This window comes from Sarcophilus harrisii, chromosome 5 (assembly GCF_902635505.1).
Source record: "Sarcophilus harrisii chromosome 5, mSarHar1.11, whole genome shotgun sequence".
Classification (NCBI taxonomy): Eukaryota; Metazoa; Chordata; class Mammalia; order Dasyuromorphia; family Dasyuridae; genus Sarcophilus; species Sarcophilus harrisii.
In genome coordinates, this window is record NC_045430.1 from 243961638 (window position 1) to 243981679 (window position 20042).

The 20042-nt window shown below is 34.6% G+C and overlaps 1 protein-coding gene across 3 annotated transcripts in view; it reads left to right on the forward strand.

Annotated features, from left to right (window-relative positions):
• AKAP9 (A-kinase anchoring protein 9) overlaps positions 1 to 20042 on the forward strand; it is a 170764-nt gene that overhangs the window by 22101 nt on the left and 128621 nt on the right. For all 3 annotated transcript variants that reach the window (XM_031939997.1, XM_031939998.1, XM_031939999.1), the window contains exon 2: positions 12371 to 12622. In XM_031939997.1, coding sequence (XP_031795857.1) covers positions 12371 to 12622 — 252 coding nt within the window. The remainder of the gene's footprint in view (positions 1 to 12370; positions 12623 to 20042) is intronic.

A 20042-nucleotide genomic window follows, 5' to 3' on the forward strand; every position in this document is an offset into this window, starting at 1 on the left:
CATAACATTTTTGGAGACTGTTATATTACATAAATCAAAGCAGTATATCACCAGAATAATGTTAATAATGTTTTTTTCCTTTAATTCCCTTGAAATTCTTGCCCTTTTATTCTTCCAGATGAATTTTGTTATTACTTTTTCTAGCTCTATTAAGTAATTTCTTGGCAATTTGATTGGTATAGTACTAAGTAGGTTAATTTAGATAGAATTCTAGTTTTTATTATATTAGCTTAGCCTAAGCATAAGCACTTGATATTCTTTCAATTGATGAAATCTAACTTTATTTGTGTGAGAAGTGTTTGTAATTGTCTCCATATAGTTCCTGGCCTTGTCTTGGCAGGTAGATTCCCAAATATTATTTACAGTTATTTTAAATGGGATTTCTCTTTCTAATTGCTGTTGGACTTTGTTGATAACATATATAAATGCTGATGGTTTTTGTGAGTTTATTTTATATCCTGTAGCTTTGCTAAAGTTGTTAATTTTTTTAGTAGTTTTTTAATTGAATCTCTAGGATTCTCTAAGGATTTACCATCATATCATCTGCAAAAAATAATAATTTTGTTTCCTCATTACCTACTCTAATTTCTTCAGTTTCTTTTTTTCCCTTCTTATTGCTAAAGCTAACATTTCTAGTATGATATTAAATAGTAGTGGTGATAATGGGTAACCTTGTTTCACCCCTGATTTTATTGGGAATGCTTCTAGTTTATCCCCATTACACATGATGCTTGCTGATGGCTTTAAATAGATGCTGTTGATCATTTTAAGGAAAATTCCATCTATTACTATACTTTCTAGTGTTTTTAATAGGAATGGATATTGTATTTTGTAAAGTGCTTTTTCTGCATCTGTTGAGCTAATCACATGATTGCCATTAATTTGGTTATTGACATGATCAAGTGTAGTGTTCTCTTTAAAATGTAATGTTCTCTTTTAAGGTTTTCTTGGGGTCTCTGGAGGCAGCCTTCGTTTCAGTTCAGAGTAATCACAAGTGCAGCCAGGTGTTAAAGTCCAAATCCTTTATTGTCTCCTTCAAAGTCTTGTCTCCTTTCCTGGGGCCAGGTTTAGGTCTGAGGCCTATCTCTCTTCTTAGTTCCAAGAGCTTGAGCTCCGCCTGCCTTCTCTGGCTTCTGAATGGACCCCAATTAAAAGTAGCTAAGCCTCCTAGCTTATATGCTTTACACTGAGTATAAACCAATCATTATATCACTAGGAAACCATTATTTGTTGTAGGATTAAATCAATGCTAAATTAGATTTAACCATTGTCTCCTCAATTCCACTAAGTACCTTGTTTCGAGTTCTGGCCCATAACAATCATAACAATGCTGATAGTTTTCCTGATGTTGAATTCCTGCATTCCTAGTATAAATCCCATTTGATCATAATGTTTTATCCCAGTGATAAATTGCTGTAACCTCTTTGCAATATTTTATTTAAGAATTTTGCATCAATATTCATTAAAGAAATTGATCTGTAATTTTCTTTCTCTGATTATACCCTTCCTGGTTTAGGTATCAGCCCCATATCTGTGTCATAAAAGGAATTAGGTAGCTCTCCTTCTTCCCCTATTTTTCCATATAGTTTATGTAGTATTGGAATTAATTGTTCTTTAAATGTTTGGTAGAGTTAACTTGTAAATCCATCCGGCCCTGGAGATTTTTTTTACTAATTAAATAGTTTTCTTACTTTCAATTTTATTAATTTCTCTTTTAATTTTCAGGATTTCTAATTTGGTATTTAATTAGGGGTTTTTAATTTGTTCTTTTTGTATCTTTTTTATTTGCATGCCCAATTCATTAATCTTCTCTTTCTCTATTTTATTCATGGTAAACATTTAGAGATATATAAAATATCCCCTAAGAACTGCTTTGGCTGCATCCCATAAGTTTTGGTATGTTGTCTCATTATTATCATTCTTGGATGAAATAATCGATTATTTCTATGATTTATTATTTCAGTCACTCATTCTTTATGATTAGATTATTTCATTTCCAATGGGATGTTTGTCTGTCTTTTCCTGGTCCTTTATTGAATGTAATTTACTGCATCATGACTGAAAAGAATGCATTTATTATTTCTGTCTGCATTTGATTGTAAGGTTTTTATGCCCTAAGACATGGTCAATTTTTGTGTAAGTGCCATGTCACACTAAGAAAAAAAGTATATTCCTTTCTGTCCCCATTCTGTTTTCTCCAAAGGACTACTATAACAAATCTTTCTAAAATTCTATTCACCTCCCTAACTTTTTTCTTATTTATTTTGTGGTTAGATTTAGCTAGTTTTGATAGTGAGATTGAAATTCTCCATTAGTATAGTTTTGTTTCTTCTTCTTGATGCATATAGGTTTAGTGTTGACATTATTTATTTATTATTTAGATTTATTATCTATGGTATCCTTTACCAGGATGTAGTTTCCTTCCTTTTCTCTTAATTTGATCTATTTTTGATTTTGCTTGATCTGAGATCAGGATTACCTCTGTTTTTTTACTTCAACTGAAGCATAATAGATTTGGTTTCAGCCTTTTATCTTCACACTGTATGTTATCTCTCTGTTTCAGATGTGTTTCTTACAAACAGTATATTGTAGGATTCTGGCTTTTAATCCACTCTACTATCCACTTCCAATTTATGGGAATTCCATTCACATACATAATTAAAATTACTAACTTATTTTCCACCTTCCTATTTTTCCCCAAGTTATAATTTTCTCTCTCCTTTCCCCCTTTCCCTCTTCACCAGTGTTTTGCTTCTTAGCACCACCTCCCTCAGTCTGCCCTTTCTTTTTTCAGCCCTCCCCCCCTTTCTTGTCCCTTTCTCCTTCTACTTCTGCCCTCCCTTCTATTGGATTCCTCCTTTCCTTTCCCCTTTCCCCTCCTACTTACCCTAAATTTATAGGGTAAAACTAGTTTCTATACCAAATTAAGTATATATGATATTCCCTCTTTGAGCCAAATGCAAGGTTCATATAATGCTCATCTCACTCACTTCTTTCCCTCAATACTAATGGGTCTTTTGTGCCTCTTTATATGGCATGATTTATCTCATTTTATCTCTCCTATCCTCTTCTTCCAGTACAATTCCTTTTCCATTTCTAATTTCTTTTTTATATTATTACATTAAAGTTAATTTATACCTATACCCATTAAGTATACCCTTTCTAATTGCCATGACAAAGATACAGTTCTTATCATGTATTATCTTCCTATGTAGGGATGTAAACATTTTAACCTTTAAAAAATATAGGGTTTTTCCTTCCCTTTTTACCTTCTTAGGTTTCTCTTGAGTCTTGTATTTGGAGATCAAATTTTCTGTTCAGCTGTAGTCTTTTTATCAAAAATAATTGAAAATTTTGTATTTCATTGAATGTCCATTTTTTCACCTGAAAGATAATGCTTAGTTTTGCTGGGTAGTTGCTTCTTGTTATAGTTCAAGCTCTTTTGCTCTCTTGAGTATCATATTCTCTCAGCCCTTCCATCCTTTAAAGTGGAAACTGTTAGGTCCTGGGTAATCTTAATTGTGGCTCCTAGATATTTGTATTTTTTTTCCTGGCTGCTTCTGCAATATTTTCTCCTTGATTTAATAATTCTGGAATTTAGTTAAATAGTTGGAGTTTTCCTTTTGGGTTTCTTTCAGGAGGTGATCGTTGGATTTCAATGACTATTTTACCCTCTGTTCTAAGGATATCAGAGCAGTTGTCTTTGAAAGCTGTTTTCCAGGCTTTTTCCCCCCCATCAAATTCATAGATTGTCTCTTCTGGATCTCTTTTCCTTTTTTCCAGGTCTATTGTTTTTCCCATGAGGTGTTTTTTCCTTCTATTCTTTTTGGGGGGAGTGCGGGGGATTGTTTGATTCTTGATGTCTCATTGAGTCTTTCCCTTCCATTTGTCCAATTCTAATTTTTAATGAATTATTTTCTTCAGTTGGCTTTTTTACTTCCTTTTGCATTTGGCCTATTGTACTTTTAAAGGAATTGTTCAATGGATTTTTTTTTCATTTTGCCTATTTTGTTTTTTAAGAAGTTGTTCTCTTTTTCCATTTCACCAATTCGATTTTTCAAGTTTTTTTTTTTCTGTTTCGCCAAATTTACTGTTTAAGAAGTTGTTTTCTTCAGTTTCTGTATTTCCTTTTCTAAGTTGTTGACTTTTTTCCTCAATCTTTTATACTATTTATGTAAAGCACTCATTTCTTTTCCCCATTTTTCTTCTCTCTCTTTTAAGATCCTTTTTGAACTGTTCCAAGAGAGTTTTTTTGATCTGGACACCAGTTCATATCCCCCTTTGAAGTTTCACTGAGGGCAATTTGCCTTTGCTGTCCTCTTCTGGGTTTGTGTTCTGTTGTTCTCTCTCTCCACGGTAGCTATCTAAGGTCAGGGCTCTTTTTACTTTTTATTAATTTTTTAAAAACTGAGCTGTGCTCCTTGGGCAGAGAGTAAATTGTCCCAAATTCTTTTGAAGGAGTACAGGGGTCTTGGCTGGGGCTGGTGGTATTGCAGATTTTACCACTGTACTGTATGGATCTAGCCACATCTCACTTGTTATGCGAGGGGGGGGGGGGGGGTTGGAGGCTCACAGTTTGCTTTTTGTAGTTTCATTGGAGGTCTCACAGCTGGTCTGCTGATCAACTGGCCTTCTAAATAAGGACACAGTAGTCAACACTGTGTTTTGGCTAAGAGCTTCCCACTCAATTACCTATGTCAGGCCTCCCCTCACTAGGCCTCCCTATGCTGTGTTCCTTCTGCCCAAGGAGACAGACCTTTCCCGAAGTCCTTACAAGGTATTTTAAGTTGAAAAAATATTACACTCCAAATGTTTGTGGGATCAGGGGAGACTGTTTCTATTTGTTAAAAAGTCTCAGGTGCCTAAGTGAATATTGTAGGTCTTTCATGACCTTTTTAACTAGTATGAAGAATTCTCCTTAAAAGGGTGGAATCCTATCTATATCTAAATTGATCTATCAGGAACTTTGTAATAGGATGACCTAATTGTAACTGATGCCTGATGAGTTCAGACAGGATTTTGAATCAGTAGGTCAAATAAGAACATAAACATTTTTATTTAGAAGGTGTTAATGCAGATCTAGAACCCAGCTAGCTATATACCCCTTTAAGTAGTCTAGGAAGTAAACAGTTATACTCCTTGTTTAAAAATAGTTGTGTCAACTAAGCTGAAGGAGTCATCCAACTTATCTTAATCTTTCTGTCTCCTCTTCACTTCCAATTCAGTTAGCTTTTTCACTAATGTATTTGCTTTAACTACTTCAGTCTGAATGGTACTCTGGGGTGGGACTGGCATTCCCTGCTCTTATGATTTTATTGGTGTCTTCTTCATTAGGAACCAGCCCCACCTCACCTCCTTTGGCTCTGAGCTCAGAAACTAAGCAGGGTAAAGCAGATTATACTGCCTAATATTTTTCCAGTATGTCAATTTGGGACTGACACTATAGATGCTTTCATTTCCATAATTGGAACTGCTTACTGCTCTTCTTTCAGGATTCCTAATCACATTTCCAATGTGTGAACAAAGGGACCCAGTCAGTGAAGTAATTGATAAGGTCTTCATGAGACTTCAAAATATAAAACAATTTTATTTTCATAATCAAAATTAGAGAAATCCCATTTTTGTCCATTAATCTACTATAAGACCTATCTGCCTAGCCCTTGTGACTTAAAATATTGCCTTAGCTAGAATTTCAGCTAAACAAAGATTTACTCCTTTGTGCTGCATTGCTCTTTCACCCACACCTTTCTTCTGGCTGCTTCCCAACAACCCCTCTCACCCAAGACCTCAACTATTTGGCTATCTCTGACTTCCCCTTCTTGACAGGTTTTTGCTTGGATTCTATTCTCTCTGCTGTTCCCCTGTCCTTTAGCAGATCTCTGGTGCAAGTTATCTCCTCCCAGGGAACTGCTGTAGGGTAGCCAGCACCTTAACTCACACTTTTAATAGCTTTCAGCCAATTTTAACCTTTTTTAAAAAAATATTCCTACCTGACTGGCCCATCTTTCATGAAAAGGTCATTTCAGTTGACTAAGGAGACAACTTTTCCTTGATCTGTTTGAATGGGCCTCTTTTCCACTCCATATATTTTTCGACAGGAATTGGTAGCCATTTGGTTCCACCTTTCTCTAACACCTGAATTTAGCATCTGTCTTTAAGACTTATAGGATTCAAAGAGGCACTTTTGCCATTTTCTCATTTATCTGAGGTGACTAGGCAGGATTATGCACTTTAATCAGGGGCTCTGCTTTAGAGATAACTAAGATGGAGGGTAGAACCTGTAACTGCTAGCAACTCATAATTCAGTGATCAGGGCAAGACCTCCAGAAACATATAATTATTTTAAAACTTGTATTCTGATTTAAATTTGGATGTATTATTGCATTGTCCTGAGAAAAAAAGATGGTCTGGATCATAGGATAGTTTTTATAAGCTGTAAACTACTAGACATTTGGGAATCATCATATTTAAATTAGTGCCATGGGGGTTCAATGGATCATCTCTTGTCCTGTAACTTTTTTTCAGACCAAAGCTCATTAGTACCTCTTTCAAATTTTCGAGCTACTATCTTTTTCCTTACTAACTGGGGTCCCCAAATCCTTAAATCTTCTACAGGGAGAAAAATAGAGGTGTGCTTCACCTTACCCACTTTTCCACAGTAAGAGTATATCAGAGCTACAGTCCTAATCTTCTTTCACTATTCCACACTCATCGGTAGAAAAAGATTAGAATTTACATTTTATAGCATTTTTCCAGAACATGGACTTACTCTTCTAAAGTCCCTTCTGCTTTAAAGTTCTTTTTTGACTTGAGCTTTCCCATTGATTCTTTTCTAGTTCTACTGCCGTAGAATGGGCTGGCCAGAGCTAGGTAAAATAAATTTATAGAATCTGCTTTACTAGTTCTTAGTATGCTAAATGGGAATGTGGTCGTAAACAAAGGCTTTTCTTTGGCTCTTAAAGCAGCTCAGAATTTATCCCTCTCACCAGTGTACTGCTTGTGTCCTGGCCATACCACCCTAAATCCTTCCCTTTCTCCCTTTAGTCTCCACATCCCCAGAGCCCACAGAATTCTTAGAAATGATCTTCTTTATCAAGGCTCCACATCTGCCTCTTCTCTTGTTTCTTTCCACTCTTATCTGGAACTTTGCATTTTCTGCTTTTTCTCAGCTTCCTCTGACAGACTCTATGGCCTTTTCCAGTGCTCCTTACCTTCTGTGGCCTCCTGAGCTTTCCCCAGCAATGACCTTTCCAGGACAAGGCTGTTTCTATCCCCACCCTGGTACTGTGGTCTCCTGACCAAATTTTGATACCTTCTCCTCTTATTTGGCATCTTCTATCCATTCTTCCCCAAAATACTATTGCTCATACTTTCTTCCTGCTTAGCTTCATTCTCTTTCCCCCAACCAGGTTTACATTTCTCCACTGTTCTCCTTTTTCTTCTTAGACCTTGAAGTTGTCCTTATTTACAAGTCTCAGCCAAGTAGACCACAGCCTTGTGTTTAACTTCGGGATCTGGGTGCCTAATATACATAGCCACTAGGGTTGCGGGCAGGGTGATGGTACCAGGATGGTGGTCCCTAAGAAACCTCTATTCCATCTTCCTGTGATTTCTTCACACATAGATTTGATACGTGTTCCATCTATGCTTTTATCCCAGATATTTGCAAAAAATAATAATAATAATAATAGCACAGAACTAATAATCAAAGATCTCTGCATATTCTACTATGAACTTCTCTTTTGTTTCAGCCATTCAGCCAGTTCTGATATCTGCCAGGGGTTCTTATATATTATTTTTTGTATTATGAGCCCTCTGATGAAAACTCAGAACATTTTGAAAATAATTTTTTTAAATGTATAAAATAAAATACAAAGGATTACAAGAAAATTGACCACATTGAAATACACTTATCAAAATATTTTTAAAAACAAGTTCTTGGACTGCATATTAAGAACCCCTGGTGTAAATGTACTATTATTTAGCTCATTTCTTTCCATCTTCTCTACAAGAAAGCATAAGGGACATCCAAGATCTCAACTCATGAGATCATTCTCAATAGACAGAAATATCTCCATTCCTTCTAATGTACCCAGAATTGATATCTCAAAAGCATAGGTTTTCTTGCTATGAGTGCCAGCGAAGTTTTGCCCAAAAGCTAGTCAGAGAAAGAAAACAAATTTGTAAGAAATTATTTTCAAGCAAAAAAGGCCTTCCATACAGGGATTTGTACAACCTCATTATTATTGTTCCTGAGCCCTAAAAGGAAATTCTTTTAGAAAAAGAAATTGTCCATAAGGCAAGCTGAAGCCAAATCTGTGCTTCCATCTGGCCCTGTAAGATGAGTAGTTCTGTTTAGGTATTTCATTTCTTTTAAAATGATGACGGGGTTCTTAGAAGAAGAATGTAACTGTTGCACATTGAATCAGATCTGTGTTCCAAATATCCCAGTATTTTGCTTCTAACAAAGGCATCATAGGCCATATTAGGGAAGTTCATGATCATCTCAACTCATTTATCAAGGGCATGTCCTAAAAATCCAATTTCATTACTTTAGGGATCTGTTATTTTGTTGGTGAGAGCACTCTTTCATGGGCACACATCAAACCCCCAGTTCCTATTCCTCCCTTCATGCCTTAGGAGAAACTGTTGGGTCAAAAAACTTCCTTCATCCCACTGGTAACTTGTGATGAACCTGTCATTCTTAAAGTATTTGCAGGTTGCTGAGCAATTCTTAAGTCTTCAAAAATCCTAGTCACTTCTTTTTTTATAAAAATTCATTTAAATTTATTTTATTTAAAGAAACAAAATAAGAAAACAGAAAAATGAAAATAATACAAAATAAAATGAAAGAGAACATTGTCATGTGCCCAGCAGAACATCAGGAAGGACTCAAAATATCTAACAACAAATTACCAGTTCAAGAAAGCAGATATATATTAATAGAGGAAATTATATTCACGAGTGTCCATCTTTTCTTTACTTCCTTGTAAATTGTTCTTTGGTTCTCTGCTGCATATCTTTTTTACTTTATTCTTTTTTCCCCCTTTCATCCCCACTCCCGCTGAGAAACAGACTAGTTAGGAAAGGATCACACACACACACACACCCTCACACACACACCCTCTCATCCCCTCCACCCTCTCCCCCCACACCCTCTCCTATCCCTGCTGATTCTTTGCTTTAATTCTGCTCCATAACGTGCCTTGCTATTACCTCTCCCCACCCATGGCTCCCTCCCTTATCTTCTTTCCATACTCTTTGCTTCCAAGTCCACCTATCTCTTCTTTCCTATTCTTTATGGACTTTGGAGGGTTCTATAGGTTTTCATAACTATGAGCCCTCCTCCCCCTTCTAATTGCTCCGTGTCTGTTCTTTCTCTGCACCTTTTATTTGTATGACATAATTACTATTTTTACTTTAACTCTGCCATAGTCTTTCTTTTGAGCTGCCCTATAGCTGATATCAATCTTAAACATATGCTATATATGTCCCATGTAGAGAAAAAAACCCATAAAGCATTTTATCCATGTTGAGTTCCTTGAAACTGCTCTTTGATATTGACTCTTATATGTTAGATTTTCTCTTAAGTTCAGGTTTGATTGATAAAAAAGTCCTGAAAATCTTCAAGTTCATTGAATGTCCTTTTTTTCACATTCTTTATAATGTTTTGTTATTTCTTGGTCTCTCATAACTTCATTGGCTTCCTCTTGTCGGATTCTAATTTTCAAATCGTTATTTTCATCTTTGATACTCTATATTGCTTTTTCTGGTTAGTTGACTTTTTCATAATCTTCATATTTTTCTTGGATTTTTTTTCCTTCAATGTCTCTCATTTGATTTTTGAATTCTTTTTTTTTTTTTGAGTTCTGTATATTCTCTCTAGGAAGGGAGTCATTTAATGTTACTCTTTGGGGTAGAAACTTTTTTGACTTAAATGTCCTTCTCTGAAGATGAACCTCTATCTTCCCTGTTCCCATAGTATGTTTCTATGTTGAGGTTCTTTCTTCTTTGCCAGTTAATTTTTTTTTTTTAACTGAGGCAATTGGGGTTAAATGACTTGCCCAGGGTCACACAGCTAGGAAGTGTTAAGTGTCTGAGGTCAAATTTGAACTCAGGTCCGGACTCCTGACTTTAGGGCTGTTGCTTTATCCACTGCGTCATCTAGCTGCCCAAGCCAACTCATTTCTTTAAAAATAAGAGCTATTAGTGTAAGCACCTCTAATCCTGGGATGGGGGATGGTGCTTCTGACTTCATGTCAGCTCTCCCCTCTGACCTGGACCCCCAAAACAAGATCTCCTCCCTCAAGCAAGTGCCTACAGCCAGCTGTGTCCCTGCATCCTACCTTTGCATTCGCTGGGTGCTGGTTCCTTCTGCCTAGGGCCGTGTCTGGGCTGTGCAGCTGGGTCCCAATCAGCAGAGGTTCCATCCTCTTCCGGGGCTCAGGGCCTTTGGATTCCACGTGCTGAGAGCTTCATTGGTTCTCCTGAGACTCCACCACTGCCAGGGAACCTCAGGCTCCCCCTTGGTGATTCTGCAAAGATAGCCCGGAGGTGTTTGCCCTCACCTGGGTTAATCCTGGGTCATTTTTCAGATTATCCGCTGGACCCTGTTCTGCCACAAGTGTTCTTGGTTTTACACCAGTCTATATCCGCCCTGAGGTACCAGTTTAATCTATTTGTGGGAAATCTGGAGAGCTTGAAATTTGCCAAACTACTGTGGCATCTTCCCATAATCCTCTCCAATCCTGGTCACTTCTGGGTCATGAAGAGGCAGCTCCACAATACTTTGGTAGAGCTCAGCATTTCTTTTAATTAAAGTATCCTCTTAAAGAGTCCTTTGCCTTGAAGGTGTTTCAATGTAAAATTTTAAAATCTTTGATTTAAACATTTTCACTTACCGTTCTTATGTAAAGTAAATTCCACCTGTAGATGCTATAGCTGTACTTCTTAGGAGAAAAAAAACCTGCAAAATATATTTTTGTAAAGGCCATTTCTGAAGTTTAAATTAAAGTTTAAATTTCAGTTGTGTTAGCTTTACTTCAGATGACAGTTTCATTGGTAATGACTCGTAACATTTTGTGCCCACTTATAGTAATTAATGATCCATAGTTGTATGTGTTTGGAAAGTATGAAAGGAACCTTGCAGCTAAATCTCTTTATGAAAAGACTTGTTTCCTAGTTATCTCTTCCATACATTTGATTTTCCTAAAGTGTGCCTGGAGCGTGAGTTATATTTAACGCTGTCTAGGTACTTATTGTCACGACCAGCACCTCCTCTTGAAACCTTGAGTTCAGTTGTTATTTTAATACTTTATTTTGACAGAATCTTTAGAGAGCTCCTCACAGGGATTAAGGTGCTAACAATTGGTACCATGACATTTATCAGTTAACTCTACCTTCTCTAGGCTTCCCTCTACCTGACCTTTCTCTTCCCCCACCCCCACCCCCCATCATATTCTGTCTTCTGTTACTCAAGCCTGGGTATACCCCAAGGCCATGTTTTGTGGATTGATTGATTGGTCTCTGTCTCTTGGGATAGCTTAGGATGTCTTTTGCATTTTCTTGTTCTTGCCAAATCTCTGTATTTAACCTATAACTAAACCTCCACCACTTTCCTCTGCATTGGCTTAGTCATATACATGGATACGTAGATCATACACTCTACTCAACTCTGGCTCTTAGAATCCTTCACTTCCCCAAGGTATACAAGGTATACTTAAGGTATAAGTGCCACCTCCTACAAAAAGGAAGATTTTTGATTCCTTGGATTCTAATATATTCTCCTTTCTCAAATTAATTTGGATAAATGTTTTATCACCTCCCTCAAGTAAAATGTAAACTTTTTAAGGACAAGGAATATTTTTCATTATTTTCCTTTGTATTTGCCATTCCCATTTTCTTACCATGTGCCTTCTACATAGTAGATACTTAAATTCTGGTAGAGCCAAATTGTATATTGAATTATTTTAAAATGTAGTGTTGATTTTATACTTTGTTTAATAGATTTCCAAAAAATGCTTTCAAAAATTTTATCCTTTAGTGGTCCTACATTAAATTACAGCATCACATTATAGCAAGTGCTTTTTAAAGCATATCACTATGCTAGTTATTGGATTTAATGTAAAATCTTTGAATGGCATATCATAAATTTATTATTCATCATTTTACTTTATCTATGATTTACTGTTTAAGCTCATGTTGAAATTCATTTGGCATATATAGTTTTAATTTTATAGTATTTTTGTATCTAGACATTATTTTGATCATTTAAGAAGTGAACTCAAGGCTTTTATATTATAAAATTTACTGGTAGTAAAATAGGAAACTTTTCAGATTGTTGGTTTTGTTTTTGTTTTTTTTAATGTAGTTTGCCCAGTTTCGGCAAAAGAAAGCTCAGTCCGATGGACAGAATCCTTCCAAGAAGCAGAAAAGGAAGAAAAAATCATCAACCAGAAAATGTGAAGATTCTTCATATACTTCCAATATTGATCATTCACAGGGTGGTGAGTTATACATGACTAACTCTCAAAAAGGAGCGGCAGTGGCTCCTGAATTCAGTATAATGAGAACTTTACATACTGGAGAAATAATCAAACATGACCAGTCCTACACCATTGAAGTAAGTATCCAGACTGAAAAAGATTTCTGAATGAAACCTTTGTAATTACAATAACATTAACATCCCTTATTTTATTTTATACCATTTAATGTCTTCTTTATTTTTTTAGTTTCATAACTAAGTGATCATACTTATGAGTGTCCCTTTTTGTAAAATAGACACACATTGAATTTTTTTTCTTTTCAATTTTTATTGATGTTTTTTGTTTCTATGTAACATTCATTTTTCAAATAAATTAATGGAATCTAAATACACAAATATTCTTTTGTTAAATAATTGCAACACAAATAATGGCAGATAACAAAATTTGTTTTAAAAGCAGTTTAGGATCATAAATAGAATAGAAAGTTGTTTGCATCATTATAGTTACTTGCACATTTTTTGGTATTTTACAATAGCATATGGGGTCAGAAATAATTATTTCCATATAATGAGTCATATATATATATTCATACACACACACATATATATATATATTTTTTTTTAAAAAGGAATAATGGTGCCTCGTTTGCTTTATTAAAAGGAAATGTGATTTTATAAGACAGTACCTGGGGAAAGGAGTTTTTGAGGGACAGAAGATTCAAAGAGCTTAGGTTCAAATTCTAGCTGGAAGGGCTTGGCCATGTCACCTAACCTGTCTGAACTTCCATTTTCTTATTTTTAAAATTAAGAGGTTAGACTTGCTCATCTCTGAGTCACTTTCACCTCTAAATTCCTTGATTTTTTGATTCAAGAATCATTTGAATTCACAGAATCTGTGGCACTTTCTGAGCTTTTTTTTTTGTTTTGTTTTGTTTTGTTTTTTGTTTTTGTACTTTGTTAATGTACTTTTCATTTAACTGTTTTGGGGAAGTGACTAGTCATCATTGAAACAGGCATAAAATAAATGGCACAATTCCAGCTGGTTTCCTTTTTATCTGTTTATTCAAAGATGGTATATACTAGGGATCAGTAAGAATGGAAAGGGAGACACATGGGTAGTTTTATACAGAATTGGCACCCTATTTTCCTATTTTTTTCTTCTGATTGTAGCATGAGGCTTGTTCTTAAGGTCATGTACCTGCCACAATTATCCAGCCTCTTTTTCAAGTTCTTTTTTTAGTTCTGAGAGCTATAAATTTATAAGTCATTTATCTCTATTGTGGAAATTAAATTTCTTAAGCTGGCATTTCATTAACTTGATAAAAATTATAACATATCTTTTTAGATTTAAATAGTACTTGAACTAATTTTGTTATAATTTGGATTGTTAAGCATCCAATTAAGATAAGTTTTTTGAAAAAGGCAAAGTTTAATGGCTAATTAATTACTCATGTTAACTGAAATAACATATTTCCTTTCACCCATTGTCTTTGGATGTGTTTATAGGTATAACTACAAAAACTTTCATGTAAGAAGAATTTTCCTTGCTCCACTTTTCAATGTCTAGTACAAACACTCTCAAACTTTGTATTGTATTTAGTGATTTTTTTTCGCAATGTTCTCTAGGTCAAAAGAAATACCCAGGACTTCTGTATATTAAATAATTAGTTCCAAACAACTTAGTAGTTATGTGAAAAAAACAATACACATAAATTTTTTTTAAGTATTTTTGTTTTATACTTAAACTACCATAATTACTTAAAAGTGGAAAGTTTATGTCTGTTAATCCCCATTTCCTAAACATTGAAAATTAGATTTAATACCACCACCCTCATTTCTTGTGATGTTTGTCTCCATGTTTCCCTCAAAATTTTAAAATATCACTGTTGCTGTTGTGTCAGCAGAATTTGAGAAGCAGCGATCTAGTCAGTTAGCTTTTTGCAAATGAAATGGAATGCTAACACTGACTCCTTCCGGAATGTGCAGTGTAAAAGGAGTTAATATTTCCCCCCCCTAATTAAGTGTAACTCATTCTTCCTAAAATAAACATTTAAGACTTTATCTTTGTTACAAAATCCTCATTTCCAGGCCAGAATTTCCCAGATTATCCTCCTGATAATGACTATGCCTTTTCTTTGAATTTTAGGTATTAGGTTAATAGTAAATGCAATAACAATATGTAGTAAACTGTACAACTGGGTGTTCTGTGGGAAGAAGCAAATTATCCTCTTTTTTGAAGTTGGAGGGTAGCTTATGAACAACATTGATACATTTGAAAGATTCATAATTTCATCGGTGTATATAGGCCCTTCAAGAATACTTCTTTAATTCCTTCAGGAGTTTAAAAATTCATTACTACATAGCCAGCTTTCTCCACATAAACCTCTCTATACTTAAGTAGCCCATTCTGCAGATGATATTACCACATGTGCTTACTGTCTTGTAAAACCAACTAAAGATTTTTCTCTGTGGACAAAACCTTTGAAAATCCTATGTTGTTTTTTTTGCCATCCCATTATTTTTGCATTACAGTGAAGACAAATACACTTTAGTCTATGGGAATATCTCAAGCATATATATACTTATTATTTGAATAGTTAAAATACAGCTTTATGCTGCACATTGCATACCACCCAAAGCCTTTTAAAAGAGTTATGTTTGGTAGGCAGCTTAAAATCATAGTCTTGTCCCTGAAAAGTAGCTTAGGAATCCTTTAGTCATAGACTCATAATCATGGTTCATTTACATTTTACCAACCCACCCAATCATTCCTGCAGAGATACATAACCTATGTTTTGATGCTTTGAGCTACTGTCAGACATTTATGTAGCACAAGAAAGAATCTTAGAGGTATCTAATCCAATGCTTTCATGGTATGAATGAGGAAAATGAGTTCCAGAGAAGCCTTGTGATGGTGAGTGCCTTTCAGCACTTGAGTAACACAGAGTATTCTAGAGAGTCTTGAACATTTTCCATGGGGGCTGGTTGGTGCGCTCTCTCTCTCTCTCTCTCTCTCTCTCTGTTTCTCTCTCTCTGTCTGATTCTGTCTCTGTCTCTGTCTCTCTCTATCTTTGTCTCTTTGCCTCTCCGTCTCTCTTCTCTTTCCTCTCTCCTCTCTTCTTCCCTACCTCCCTTTCTCTTTCTCATAATTGTGGCTGTGGTCCCCAATTAATTCAATCAAGAAAAATTTTGATAATTTCTTTTGTTAAAATAAAATTATTTTGTAGTTTGAAAAGTTTTGGCAGGTTTAAATAATTTTCTGTTCATTTGCTTTATTTTAAAATTTTACCACAGATTTATTAAGAAAGTATGATAGATTATTTTAAAATTTTACCACAGATTTATTAAGAAAATATGATAGATTATCAAAGATGCTTTTTGTTGCTATCAGTTGAAAATTTCTTAGCATAGATACACCTCGAATGTAGTTTCTCATTTATGTACACAAAACCTAATCCAGAAATACAAGAACCAATAGTAATTTGTGAGTTAAAATTGTCAAAAATATGTAGAGATTGTAAAATCTTGATTTTTCAGAATAGTGGTGGACTAAAGGCTAAAGAATCTTTTAAAAAGGAAATTGACACTTTTCCTTAAAAATTATTTAAAATATTTATTTGTAATATTTATATTGGAAAATATTGATGAAAAATAAATTAGGAGGTAGAAGAACTCAGTTACAAATCCAAATTCTATTAAATATTCACATTGTTCTTAACCTCTTTATTTTCTAAAACTAAACATTAAAAGAATATAGTAAAACCTGGCTTATCTGTCTAAAACATAAATAGAAATTTCATTTAAAATCAGATTTTTGTTGTGCAATCAATAAGAATTTATTCAATACCTATTATTAGCCAGGCTCTGTGCTAGTGCTTAAGATACAAAGGCAAAAATGAAATAGTCCCTGCCATCATGGAACCTTACATGCTATTGCTATTGGGGGAGATAGCTGCACAAATAATCATATATAACATAGAAAAAGTCATTTGAGAGTGGGAAGGCCATAAAGAAAGACCTCATTTAAAAGGTGGCATTTGGGCTATGCTTTGAAGGAAATAAGTTTTCCAGGAGGCCATGTACTGTAGGGCATGAGGGACAGATTCTCCACAGGTTCAGAGACTGAAGGTGAGTAGCAAAAAGGCCAGTTTCATTGGGCTTAGATGGATAAGTCAGTGATATATATTGAGACTCAGAAATATATTGGACCATAGCTGTTAAGGGCTTAAATAACAGATAAATTTGTATTTGATTGAAGAGGTAGAAAGGAGCCATTAGAATTTTTTTTTTAAAAGAATAGTTTAGATATGGTCAGTCCTATACTTTGGGAATATCACTTTGGTAGCTGTGTGGAAGATATATTGGAGAAGACTTATAATAGGAATTTTTTGTGTTTTGATTTTTTTTTTTCGAATTTCTTTTTGGAGTCCAGGAATCTCAAGGTTAGAACAAGGAATATTCTTGCATACTGAATTTCATCAACATTAATTTATGTAAAAAAGTATATTGTATTTATGTTCATTTAGTTTCTATATCTGCTTTTGGCAGGTATACATTCAGGTGTTTCATATTATCTAGGTGTTTAAATGGTCAGAAGCTATATTGAAATATATTGCTGAAACAATGTAGTTTCTCTGTTTTTCATTTTTAATTAAATCTATTTTAACTTTAACTTTGATAACATGATTGCTATCCATGCTTTTTTTTTTAACATAATAAATTCTACTCCTGCCTTTTTAGTTTATGTTTGTGTATATCTCTCATTTTTATGATGTTTCCTGAAAACAATATATTGTTGAATTCAGATTTTTAATCTGAATTCTGTTTTATGGATAAATTCATCCCATTCACATTCAAAGCAACTGTTTGTTCTTGTATTTTCTTTCTTCCTATGTTTCCTCACTATCCTTCTCATCCTATTTACCCTATCCTCTTCATTTTATTTCCATCTACTCAATATTGCCCTCTTATTCCTTAACCTACCTACCCTTTTAAAATTGCCTCCCTCAACTTCTCTCCCTATCCTTGCCTTCTTATTTCTTTCTGAATTTAGAAGATTTTTAAAAATATTCTTTTTGACATATATGTTGTTTCCTTTTTAACCCATTCTCAATGAGACTAAGGTTCCAACACTACCGGCCTTCCCCCCACTAGCTTCTTCTATATAAGTTTTTCTTTTTGTGTCTCATTTATATAAGATAATTAATATTTTTTATCTTTCCTTATACAGTTTTATTTTTTAAATCATCCTATCATACTTCAGCCCAAACCTTTCTTTCAAACTACCCAAGTAATGATGATAATTATAAGAGTACTGCTAATATTTTTACATATACAAAACAAACAATATGACCTTATAGCTGGTCTTTAAGGTTTATCTAATATTTCTCCTAGATGTTAAATGTTGAATTTTCCCTTAAGGTCTAGGGTTTTTGTCACAAAAACCTGAGTCTTTTAGTTCGTTACATGTTTTTATATGTATGTATGTATGTATGTATGTATGTATGTGTGTATGTATTTGGGATTATACTTGTGTGGGACAAGACCACTGGCTCAAATAAATTAAGGAGCTTTCTCAAGGCAAAAGCAGAAAGGAATTTTATTCTGATCTTATGAGAAAGGGCATCTGTCTCCCCATAAGTTCTTAAACAAAGAGAGGGAAACCCAATTAACAGACAAGAATTATATAGGGGTCTGGGATAACATTCCCTATAGGCTGAACCTTTCCCCTGATTAGTCAGGACAAATGACTTCACATTCCAAGTCAGAAATGAGGAAAAACTTTCAATCCAATTATATCTTTAGGATTACTAAATTACTAAAAAAAAAAATTTTTTTTTAAAATATTAAATTACCTTATATGGGAGTTTCAATGCCAAGGTGGCCCCAATTTAGTCTCAAAAAGGAACAGCCCACTCCTAGTAAACCATGTGATTTCTGGAGAAAGAAACCTGGCCCTGGGACACAGCCGACCTTCAATCAGTTTTTAGAACACTGTCTCCATCTTGTGAGATAGCTTTCACAGTTCACTTCATTCATACTTAACTTTGCTGGGTAAATTACCGTTGGTCAAAATCCCAGTTCTTTTGCTCTCTGGAATATATTATACCAACCCTTAGAATCCTTCAATGTAGTAGCTGCCTTGGGTAATCCTTATTGTAGCTCTGTGATAATTTTTTTTCCTTATTGCTTCCAATATTTTTTCCTAAATCTGGGAGCTTAAAGTTGCTTTGCTTCTAAAAATCTATGATTTTGTTACACTTTGAATACCTCATATTCATAGAATTTATGACATTTTTAAAAAATCAGTCTTAATACTTATTTTTAGTCGACTTGTTTTAGAATCATCTAATTTTATCGCTCACCTTATTCAGCAAGCATGATTCTGGATACTTTTGATAGTTTCCAAAAATCCAAACTAAAAATAAAAATCTCGAACTTTACATAGTGCTTTCTATCGTTTACTAAGTGTTTTTTTTACAAATCTTGTAGTACAAGTATTTATTATTCTCATTTTACAGATGAAGAAACTGAGCTTTTAAGATACATCCTAAGGCTTGAACTCTTAAGTATCCTTATTCTAAAACCAGTGATTTTTCCAATAGACTCCTTTGTCGAAGAATTGATGTCAGTTCCCAAAAAGGATTAAAAAAATATTTTTGAACAATGACATTGTAGTTGGAATAATTGTATTCCCCCAAGGTGACTCTTTAAAGGACTCATTTGTATATTTAAATTCATGCTTGTTAAAAAAAAAACAAAAAAACACCTCTAATTGTTCCTTTAAAATCCTGCTTCATATATTTTGATAGGAAAAAGTGACAATTACGTCAAACAAGGTCTTGCAATTGAACCACTCTTTTCCTTTCCTCTTCCCCTTTCTTTTTCCCTTCCTTTTCTCTTCCCTGTCCCTTCTCTTTCCTCCCCTCCCCCAGAAAAAAAAAATCCAAGTGACTTTTCAGAATCTGAGATTTTGATGAAGGAACTGTGAATTTTCTTTTGAACATCTTAGAGCTCTCAAAGAGATCCAGAGTTAGGTCCTTTTTACCCAGGCACGCTATAGAACCAATATTTCACTGCTTTGCAGTTTTGTTGCTATAAAGAAATGGAGCAACTGTTTCTCTTTAAGGTTTCTAGTATTATTTACCAGGACAATTGCTGCTTGGGGAAGAAAGACTGCCCAACCTCTTCAGGATATATATCTAGTCTTTCAATATTTATTTTTGTATTTCTCTTTGAGCCCTTCCCAGGGTAAGAAGCTGAGAGACTTTAAAAGGTTTAGTCATTTACCCAATGACCACCACCCAGCCAGGCTGACTAGGAAGCTGCCCCTGCCCTCATGGAGTTTACATTTTAATGGGGAAAGACTACCTCCAAAAGGATACTATGTGGTATGCATCCCACCCAAAAAAATCTCAGATCTCTCCAGATGTAAAGAGAAAGTTTTATTCATTTCTCCTGAGAAGTGAGTGTCACTCCTACCTTATGAAGGGTGAAAGTGAGGTAGGGAGCACAGGCACCCGGGGGCAATGTTTTTTGTTCCCTGGGCAGCATTAAC